The sequence below is a fragment of the Pan troglodytes genome, chromosome 5 (genome assembly GCF_028858775.2).
Source record: "Pan troglodytes isolate AG18354 chromosome 5, NHGRI_mPanTro3-v2.0_pri, whole genome shotgun sequence".
Lineage (NCBI taxonomy): Eukaryota > Metazoa > Chordata > Mammalia > Primates > Hominidae > Pan > Pan troglodytes.
The window spans coordinates 111,550,548-111,561,076 of NC_072403.2; the positions used below are offsets into that span (position 1 = coordinate 111,550,548).

At 49.6% G+C, this 10,529-nt stretch overlaps 1 protein-coding gene across 1 annotated transcript; it reads left to right on the plus strand.

The window, feature by feature from the left end:
* Nucleotides 1–1,389: 1,389 nt before the first annotated feature.
* PRDM13 (PR/SET domain 13) lies at nucleotides 1,390–10,189 on the plus strand. Its single transcript, XM_016956391.3, has 4 exons — nucleotides 1,390–1,750; nucleotides 3,293–3,427; nucleotides 3,742–3,862; nucleotides 7,605–10,189. The coding sequence occupies exons 1-4, from the start codon at nucleotides 1,580–1,582 to the stop codon at nucleotides 9,329–9,331; spliced, it is 2,154 nt and encodes a 717-aa protein (XP_016811880.1). The 5' UTR covers nucleotides 1,390–1,579; the 3' UTR covers nucleotides 9,332–10,189.
* Nucleotides 10,190–10,529: the final 340 nt, after the last annotated feature.

The following is a 10,529-nucleotide window of genomic DNA, read 5'->3' on the forward strand; positions in this document are numbered from 1 at the left end:
CACAATCACTCCAACACTTTCAGCCGACAAAGCCTCTAGGAGAAGCTAGCGTGGGCGCTGCTGAGGGCCCTCCGCCCTTTTGTGCAGTGGTTGGGCCTCTGGCGCTAGGCTTGGAAATACACCACCACTCAGGCCTCTCTTGGAAGAACTGCATCGGGCTCGGGTGCTGGCTGCATAGGATTTGGGGAGCTGTGCCCAGAACTAGCAGCACGCGGCAGGTGCCGGCAGAAATCACAAATATCTGATGAACTTGATCACTCGGCTACTATTTATGAAAATAAATGTCCTCACGCCAATTGGAGGCTTCCCTAAAAGAAAACGGGTAGCTCTCCGGTTTAACTCTGAAGTACAACGTCTTGTTATTCACAAAGTAGGTGTAAGAAAGAGTTGTCCCAAACGCCCACCTCGCCCCTCTTCTCTACAACCTTTAACCGATTGCGGTGATTTTCGTTTTTGTTTACTCTGTTTTTTTTTTTTTAATAGAAAAGTCCAGGTTGCTGGTTTTAGGGGAGTTAGTCCAAGGACCTCTTCTAGGGGACGTGATCAATAACCCACTGGTAGAACTTCTTCCCCTTCAACCCTGGGCTGCAGACCGGGGCGCAGGATCCCCATTCGAAACTGTTGGTTCTGGGGCTGTTTCCCATTCTCCAGAGAAAGTGCAGGCCCGGGGTGTGCCCGAGAAAAGTGATGAACAGTTGACCTCCCCTTCTCAACTTGGTCTGGAGGCTTCATCATATTTTCGGACGAAATGGGACAGAAGTGAGAATTAAAGCGGTTCTAAATAGACGACTGGCCTGAACCCAATCCCCTGAAATGGTAATATGGTTGTTATTTAAAAAGTGTAGGTATTTTCTGGTGTTTTCCCATCAAGTACCTGCCTAATTTCTGTATGGCACACGCCAGAAATCAATAGAAGTTAACAAGTCCTCCAAACAGTCTCCATCTCTTTGTTTAATCTCCTTTACAATAAAGCCAAGGGGAGAGAATTAAAAATCTTTGAAGTAGATCAAGGCTCAAAGGAATCAGCCAAGTAGACTTAAAGTAGTCACTTATTTCCCAAAACTGGTTTGTCGGGGAACAATAAAAGGAAGTAAAATTTATGGAGAAATTATACAGTGGATTTGTCACTTAAAATATCGTAACTGTCTGGAGGACAATACCCCATGCTGAGGATTAATGGTCCCGCCGGACCTTTGATTCACCAGTGCCTTTTCTTCGCCCTTGACAAATTGGATTTTTAGGAATGGGAAGGTCGCCTGGACCATTGTGTGCTAGCCATTCAGAGGCCTCGATTATGCAGGGGGCTGAGGGAACCACTCCATGTGACCCTCTCGGGTGGGACTCTGCAGCTGCTTCGCAGCGCAACTCTCTCACCAAACTCCGCGCCCTTGCGCTAGCGGTGCCAAAAGGCTCCCGCCCCGATTGAAAAGGCGCAGTGCATGCCCGCCCGCGTCACTCCGCGGGCGGAGGACGCACGTCGGGGCGCGGCTCTCTGGCTAGCGCGCAGCTCCAGCTCTGTCACTCGCGCCCTTCCAAGGACCTGGAGCACCCGAGCGCCTGCCTGGTGGCGGCGGCAACAATGCACGGAGCCGCCAGAGCGCCAGCCACCAGCGTGAGTGCCGACTGCTGCATCCCGGCCGGCTTGCGCCTCGGACCGGTGCCTGGTACCTTCAAGCTGGGCAAGTACCTGTCAGACCGCAGGGAGCCCGGGCCTAAGAAAAAGGTATTGACCATTCAGACCTCTGCCCACTGCCATTCGCCTCTCAGTGCCCTGACCCGGGAAAGGGATACGAGAGAAAGTGGAGGAAGGGAGTGATTGAGTCGTTACCTGCTAATTCTCCCGGGTGGAAGGGGACTCCTATTATTCTGAGCAAGTAGCCTCTTTAACTGTGAGAGCTGGACGGGGTCGGGCTGAGAGGAGAGGATGTGGCCGAGAGGCGACAGCCCTGGGTGGGGTGCACTGAGCGCTGTAGGTGCCGGGACCATTCGCAGCTTGTGTTTTCCCCTGCGCTCTCGGGTCTCCTCAGTCAGAAGCCAGAAGCCAGAAGCCCACCCCCGCACGCTGTTCGCAGCTCTCTCTGCAAAAGCACCCTCTTTCTGGGGGCTCAGGGCATCGAGACCCTTTCTTCCCTTCTGCCCTTCAATATGTTAATTTGAGGCCTAATTTCGCCTTAAAATAATTTTTTTTTCCTGAAAAAAAAATCTTTGGGAGGCTCTCAGTTCCTAGAACCTCCTCAGATGTTTTTTTTTTTTCCCTTGCCGATGTCGGCTTGTGGGTTTGCGGCATATGGAGAGAGGATGAGCAAGGTACTGGCTCTGACGCGGGCTCCAAGGGCGAGGGGCACCCATCCGCGCGGGGCACAGGGTCAGAGCGTCTGCAGCGGGGCTCTGAGAGTCCAGAGTCCCAACCGGGAGGCGCCAGGGCCAAACCACTAGCTTTGACTCCCACACTCCACACACCGTCGCGACCCCTGACCAGAGAGACTTAAAGCACTCGCCCGCTTTGGGGGCGTCCCAGGAGCCAAAGGTCGGCAAACAGCGACCGGGAAATGAAGGCAGAAGTCTGGGGTAGAAGAAAGGACTTTGGCCTCCTTGGCTTTAGCTTGCCTTGCTTGGAGCTTTCTAGTAAAAAGCTCCGGTGTCCAGCCAGCGGGACTTGCATCTCGCTCCTCCTGCAATCACGCCCCCCACTACAGTCTAAAGCAGGGTTTGGTGCCCACCGCGCATTCCTCTTTAAACGCGTTTTAATTGCTTTTAAATGGCCTGCCAGCTGCGGGCAAGCTTTTCCCCGCTTGGGCTTTGTTCCGAGACTTTAGCTGCAGGGCTCACAGGCAACTAGGTGCGATGCATACAGAATACAGGAGGCATGAGATAATTTTTTTGTTTGTTTGTCGGGGGTACGCTCTGGGCCCTGGGACTGACCTAGAAATGTCTCTACCGTGGTGTTACGGCTGCTCTCAGAACTGCAAATGGGAGAGCTGGGGTAGGGGACAACTTGGTACAAGATGTGCCTAAGCACTCAGGGAGGATGCTCTCAACACCCCTCCCCCCTCCCCGTGTCGTCAAGGTGGGGCGCAGGGAAGTGGGAGTACTGTTAGCATAGGTAGACTTTCCTCTTTCTCCCTCCCCGAAGCAAGGTCCTAAGGAATTCTCCTCCTCCCAGTAGCCCATAGTGGTCTGGCCAAACCAAAAACAACCACTTTCCTGTGTTGGGTGGGGGTGGAGGATAAACTTTCTGTTTGGGTTGTGGGCCTGGCCAAGGTGCGGGGGAGAACGACCACTGCTTGTGTTGCAGGTGCGCATGGTGAGAGGGGAGCTGGTGGACGAGTCGGGGGGCTCCCCTCTGGAGTGGATAGGGTTAATCCGGGCAGCCAGAAACTCCCAGGAACAGACTCTGGAAGCTATTGCAGACTTACCCGGAGGACAGGTACTGCGGGCTTCTCTCCACACCCCCCTACTCCCCACCGCCAATTCAGTCTACCTAACCGTCCCTGCGGTGGCCAAAAATATTAAGAGCAAAGTGCTTTAGCTAGACGTCTCATTTAAACGTCTCGACAACCCTTTAAGGTAGTTACTATTGTTTTTCCGTTTGAAGGATGAGGGAAGTGAAGTTCAGAGAGCTCCAGCAGCTTCTCCAGGGTCACACAGCATCAGAATCCGGATTTGAACCTTTCTTCTCAGTTGCTTTTTGACCGATTACCCAGGAAATGACATTGAACTGTTCTATTCCTTGCGTCCCAGATCTTCTACCGAGCATTGCGAGACGTCCAGCCAGGGGAGGAGCTGACAGTGTGGTATTCTAACTCCTTGGCTCAGTGGTTCGACATCCCCACCACAGCGACTCCGACTCACGACGAGAAAGGTACCCATTCCAAAAGCGTGGATGGGCAAGAGTCCAGCCCTCCTCCTCCTGTCTTGAAGCGAGTCCCTAGACATAGCTCGATCTATGTAAAATGGAATTCACATTCCCTGTATTTCAAGGCAAAGAGGAGAGAGGTCGCCACTACCTCCTTAAAATCAACCATAAACGATAACAGTGATAGTAGCAATCTGGCTCACAATGGCAGGGGAAAAAGTAGGCTCTATGAACTTAATGGGGCCATCCTTTTTCTGTTGCATATTCAAACAGACCATTATTTACCCAATTAAAATAAAAAAAAATTAGGCGCGGTAGCTCACACCTGTAATCCCAGCACTTTGGGAGGCCGAGGTAGGAGGATCACTTGAGGCTAGGAGTTCGAGACCAGCCTGGGCAACATAGTGAGACCTCTGTCTCTACAACAAAAAAATAATTAGCCAGGTGCTGCGGTACATGCCTGTAGTCTTAGCTACTCAGGATGCTGAGGCAAGAGGATCACTTGAGCCCAGGAGGTCAAGGTTCCAGTGAGCCGTAATGTTACCACTGCATGCCAGCCTGGGTGACAAGTGAGACCCTGTCTCAAAATAAATAAATAAAAAAATAAAAAATAAAAAAGGAGCCTTAAGTTGTTGTTACAGTAATTACATCATGAGTTCCACAGAGTATAACTCAAACCTGGAATGCTTTTACAAAGTCCATGGACATTTCTTCTCCACTGGCTTTCCAGGAGAGCAGTGCATTTCTACAGCATTTTAGAAGTATTACGGTACTTACAGCTGGTCAGTTGGCAGGTACTGAGACCCTTCCATTTAAGTGGCATTTATTCATTTCCCCTTGCCTACTTAAATTGAATCTGGGATGTATCCCAGTTTCGTCTCAAGATTTATTTGATCCCTTCAAAGCCAAGAGCGGATTTATGCAAATTAAGGTGCAGTAACTAAACAGAAAAACATTTTTAAACCTACCCTTGAACAGTGAAGAACACTTCCTGTGGAAAAAAGTCTAGGAGGTGCTAGAATAGTTGAGGTTTTGGAGACTTCCTTTTCACACACAAAGCTTCCATGGCTTTTTTTCCTTGACAATTGTCTGTAATTTCTCCTAAAGACACATTTATTATTTAACATCAAAATAATGAATGCTGTGAAATATTCTAACGTGCTGTCTTCCTGAATTGCCTGCTCAATCTCATCCCTTTAGAAATAGGTTTAGAGAAATCAATACAAGTATGTGAATTAGGAAACACTTCATGAATAACACAGAATGAAGTTTATTCAAAACAATGAATCACTTTAAAGTATCATCGTCCTCTGTAAGTTAATTGTTTATTTTGTATGTATAGTATTCAAATTATCCTAAAATAGTTTGTTCCTTGCATCACATTATATTACATTCTCTTGTCAACTTCTTCCAGTAAAAAGAGAAGTATAATAAAAGCCACATAGTGGAGAACTCTCAAATCTGCCACTATAGAATTTGGCGGGCCACCAACCTTTAGAAGCCAGCCATTTCTACAGAGAACACCCTTTCTTAGGTGTCCCAAATAGTACAAAAGCAACTGGAATAGCAGTCCTTGTGTTTTCCTTTCAGCCAATTGAGCTTATAAACATCATATGGTAACAGATGTCAAAATAAACAACATTTTTTTTTTTTTCTGGAGGTGAGAAGGCATGGGTGATTTTGAACCCTGACTTCCCCAGCTTGGAGAAGTTTGAACTCTTGACCACCTTAGAGTTACATGAAGAGGAGGCAGTCACTTGTTAAATGTGTTTGATACTCTTGGCATGATTTGGATCTCAGAGTCTGGAGAATATGTCAGTTAGTTAGGATAACTGAAAAAAAGTATATATTAAACGTATGCTGCTTAAAGCTTGGAAAGAGGAAGAAATAAATAAGGATGGCTGCTATCCTCCTAATACTAGCTAACTTCAGTGGGTTTCAATTTCATAGTAAGATGGAGGAAAATACTGCCCCCGCATTTTAAGAAAAAAGCTTATGTGGCTTTGCATTGAGCTGAGTCATTCTGCGGCAGACTCTGAAAACTCCCTCTTTCAAAAGGGGTGATGAGAGAGAGAAAGGCTGTGAAGTTAGAAGGAAGTTATTTAAGACAACATACCCACCAAGAGAACCCAGGAGGTCTATTCTCTCTTTTTTTCATGATTCATTTTACGTGAATGTTCAGTACAAGGTAACAGAATATTGAAATGGTTTTATCTAAGACTTCTATAAACAATTAGGGTAGGGTGTCATAGGCAAATACTCCTCTCCCCATTTTTCTTTCTGCTCTCCTTGGACTCAGTTGGAATGCAGTGCTTATCACTTGAGTTTTCACAGGTCTTACGGGGTAGGGGTGGGAGCTACTTGTGTTATGCAAACCCAGAAGTTAATATACATAAAGGGAAGAAGATCTGGAATTCTTCCCTATTGTTATTTCTGTAGTAATATTTCAGAAGTTTGAGCTGCTCATATATGCAGAGGGAGAATTTAACTTTCCTGTTAAATTTTATGAGACTGATGTATATTTTGGATATTTCCTTGCGGTTCAACTAACTTCTTTCTCAGACATCTTTCCCTTCAGTATTATCAATCAACCACATTTTAAAAGAAACCCAACTGCAAGATCATTTCTCTCTACAGCAGTAATATGACCCTTTTAAGTGGAAATTAACTTCTAGTATGTGATCAGAATGTCTCATATATGTGTCTCTTGATTGTGTTCACAAACTCGGGCAAAATGAATAAACTAATGCTAATAATACTAAACAAAAAAAGATTTCACACCAAACACGTATATAGTGCCTGGTAGAGAATTCTGCACTTATTAAAAGCTGAGTATCTATATTTATTTATCGATCTATATCATTTATATATATTCATATAATAAAAAACTAATATATTTTCTCCAAAGACTTTACTAAGCTTGGATTTGTGCAGCTATCTAGGAGTTAATTAATTACCAAGTGGCAGACAAGACAAGACAATGCAACATCATCCTTCTTAGATTATCATCACCCTTTTTAGAGTATCAGGGCATAAGAATTTTTTCTTTTCTCCCAGCAAATTAAATGGTGTTAAAGAGGAAATAAAGATACAAATAATTTTGAAGAATGGCAAATCATAGTCCCTATGTGGTCCTTCAGTTGGTCACGCTCCAGGAAAACCTCAGGCAAAGTGTTTAAGGCTGGAAGGGGGTGGAATGGGTGGGTAAGGGACACAAAAGACATTGTCCTGTGAAAAGGAATGATTACATATGGCCTATACATACAGGATATTGTCTCGCCTGGTAATGAGGCGCTCACGACCATTAGATTGGTCTTTGTTCAGCTTATCCAAACTCCTTGACATACGCCACCTATTCTGCAAACGCCAACAGATGGGCCCAGGCACTGCACAGCCTCAACACTTGATTTAAAGCAACAGCTGCTCTTTGCTCTTACACGGCCAGCCTGCCTGAGTGCTGCCCTTCCAACGAAGATTTTGCTCGGATGGCCTGGAGGAAGTCTTCGTTGGAAAGGCCCCGTCACCTTTTTTGGCCTCCGAGTAGTCCCAGAGGATGGAGACACTGATAAGGATTGGCCATTTGGGGCTTTTCGGGGTCCTCGATACAGTAGGGCTACCGAACTTATATTTCACCCTCTCCCCACACCGCTAGTCGAAACTTGGGCTTTGCCTTGGGTGCACTGGCGCTTTCTTTATGTCTCGCTTGTTCGCCTCTCACCGGGTCGCTTTTCCATTCTTTCTTGCCCAGGGGAGGAGCGCTACATCTGCTGGTACTGCTGGAGGACGTTTAGATACCCCAACAGCCTTAAGGCACACCTGCGTTTCCACTGCGTGTTCAGCGGCGGTGGAGGCGGCGCCTTCCTGCACCACGAACACGCGGCTCGCCAAGGCGCCGTCCCAGCGGCTGATGGCCTCGGTCTCTCCCCAAAACCCCCGGCGCTCGATTTCGCCGCGCCTTCCCAGGCAGGAACTTTGCGACCCCACCCCCTAGGCCCGCCACCAGTTCAGGCCTGCGGTGCGCGGGAGGGCATCAAGCGCGAGGCCTCTTCCGCGCCCTCGGCCACCTCGCCGACCCCAGGCAAGTGGGGGCAGCCCAAGAAGGGCAAGGAGCAGCTGGACCGTGCCCTGGACATGAGCGGAGCCGCCCGAGGACAAGGGCACTTCCTCGGCATCGTGGGCGGCTCCTCGGCGGGGGTCGGCAGCCTGGCTTTCTACCCCGGCGTGCGCTCAGCTTTCAAGCCCGCCGGCCTAGCGAGGGCGGCGGCGGCCGCTCACGGCGACCCCTACCGGGAGGAGAGCAGCAGCAAGCAAGGAGCCGGCCTCGCTTTGGGCAGGCTGCTGGGCGGGGGCCGGGCGTGCGGGCGCCCCGGGAGCGGGGAGAACTCGGCGGCGGGCGGCGCGGGTCACCACCATCACCACCACGCGCACCACCACCACCATCCCAAGTGCCTGCTCGCTGGGGACCCGCCGCCGCCGCCGCCGCCTGGCCTGCCCTGCTCTGGGGCCCTGCGCGGCTTCCCTCTGCTCTCCGTCCCCCCGGAAGAGGCGTCCGCCTTCAAGCACGTGGAGCGCGCCCCGCCCGCAGCCGCCGCGCTGCCAGGAGCGCGTTATGCGCAGCTACCCCCTGCGCCGGGGTTGCCCCTCGAGCGCTGCGCGCTGCCGCCCCTCGACCCGGGCGGTCTCAAAGCCTATCCGGGTGGTGAGTGCAGCCACCTGCCCGCCGTCATGCCGGCCTTTACAGTCTACAACGGGGAGCTGCTCTACGGCTCACCGGCCACCACCGCTTATTACCCGCTCAAATTGCACTTCGGCGGGCTGCTGAAGTATCCGGAGTCCATCTCCTACTTCAGCGGGGCTGCAGCGGCCGCCCTAAGCCCCGCCGAGCTGGGGTCGCTGGCCAGCATCGACCGAGAGATCGCCATGCACAATCAGCAGCTGTCCGAGATGGCTGCCGGGAAGGGTCGCGGACGCCTGGACTCGGGGGCGTTGCCACCGGCCGTCGCGGCGGCGGGAGGCACCGGGGGCGGCGGCAGCGGAGGCAGCGGCGCAGGTAAGCCCAAGACCGGCCACCTGTGCCTCTACTGTGGCAAGCTGTACTCGCGCAAGTATGGGCTCAAGATCCACATGCGGACGCACACGGGCTACAAGCCACTCAAGTGCAAAGTCTGTCTGCGGCCCTTCGGCGACCCCAGCAATCTCAACAAGCACATCCGGCTGCACGCCGAGGGGAATACGCCCTACCGCTGCGAGTTCTGCGGCAAGGTACTTGTGCGCCGCCGGGACCTGGAGCGACATGTCAAGTCCCGCCACCCTGGCCAGAGTCTGCTCGCCAAAGCGGGCGACGGCCCGGGTGCCGAGCCCGGCTATCCCCCGGAGCCTGGGGATCCCAAGAGCGACGACAGTGACGTGGACGTCTGCTTCACAGACGACCAGAGCGACCCCGAGGTTGGGGGCGGCGGGGAGCGCGACTTGTAACGAGTCTTCCCGGGAAGGGGCGGGGTGAGGACAGAGAGGAGTCGAGGGTTTATTCTCGCAGTAGAGGAACTCCTGGTGGTGGGAAGAGGGACCCAATGGACAAAACCGTTTTTGTTTTTGAGAGGGCGCCAGATTTGAAACAGTGAGAGGTCCCACATCTGGTGCTGAAACTCAGAGCAACAGTTCAGAGGTGGCGTAAATCTGGCCACCTGGAGAGCTCGAGGGCGACCAGTACCTCCGCACCCCGGGCCTCTGGACTTCTTGGATGAGCTCACCCTGAACCGCCCAGGCGGTCTGCTCTTGGTGTTCAGAATCACATCAATGCGAACGTCACAGCGCCTTCGAGGGCGCAGATTTTAACTGCCACGTATTTTTAAGTTGTACTTTTCTGTGGAGGAAATTGTGCCTTTTGAAACGACGTTTTGCGTGTGTATTTTACATTAGCATTTCATTGCATAGGCAAAACACTAGTCACAATTGGGTAGATGTGACATCCATATACTTGTTTCCATTTTATCTGTTCTCATGTCAAAGATTACTCCTTGCCCCATTGAATATATAGTGGTAGCAGGTGTACAAATTGGTCAAGTTGCAATTATTTATGAGAGAATAATGATAAATGTAAAATATCTAAAGCATGAATCTAAGAGCACGCAATATATAATTTTAAAGAAAATATTCTATTTGGTAGAATACAAATGTGGTGTGTGTTGTTTTATAATGACTGCTGTACAGTGGGTATAGTATTTTGGTTTTGGTTCCAGATTGTGCAATCTTTAAGAAAAATAAAGATACAAACGAGAGTTTTGTTCACTTAGTGATTTCAGCAGATATTTTAAAGAAGTAGTTTAATTTGAAAACAATTTGCGAGGAGACTGCATAATAAAATAAATCATTGGAGACTTGAATACTTTGAGTATTCATAAAATAATGTTAAGCAGTGTTGTATTATAACAGGGAAATATACCATTTTCAATATGTGCATTTCACAGGCTCCCAAACATCAGGCAAAACAATTGTTTCCTAAAACTATTGTTAATCATGCTAAATGTTTTCATGTTTACTGAAAGAAGTTCATGACCTTCAAGAAGAAAAAACCCACATATTGTCAAAAAAAAGTATGGAACTGTAGAATCACTATTTCTTGTTGTGCTCCATTTTGACAGAACTTTCCTTGGGAAGCAAAAAAGGAAACTTG

Excerpts from the sequence above, each read along its gene's own strand:
- PRDM13 (XM_016956391.3), top strand. The coding sequence starts at position 1,580 with ATGCACGGAGCCGCCAGAGCGCCAGCCACCAGCGTGAGTGCCGACTGC. Across the intron at positions 1,751-3,292 it reads CCATTCAGACCTCTGCCCAC|CAGGTGCGCATGGTGAGAGG; the intron begins TGCCATTCGCCT and ends CTGCTTGTGTTG. Across the intron at positions 3,863-7,604 it reads TCCGACTCACGACGAGAAAG|GGGAGGAGCGCTACATCTGC; the intron begins GTACCCATTCCA and ends TTTCTTGCCCAG.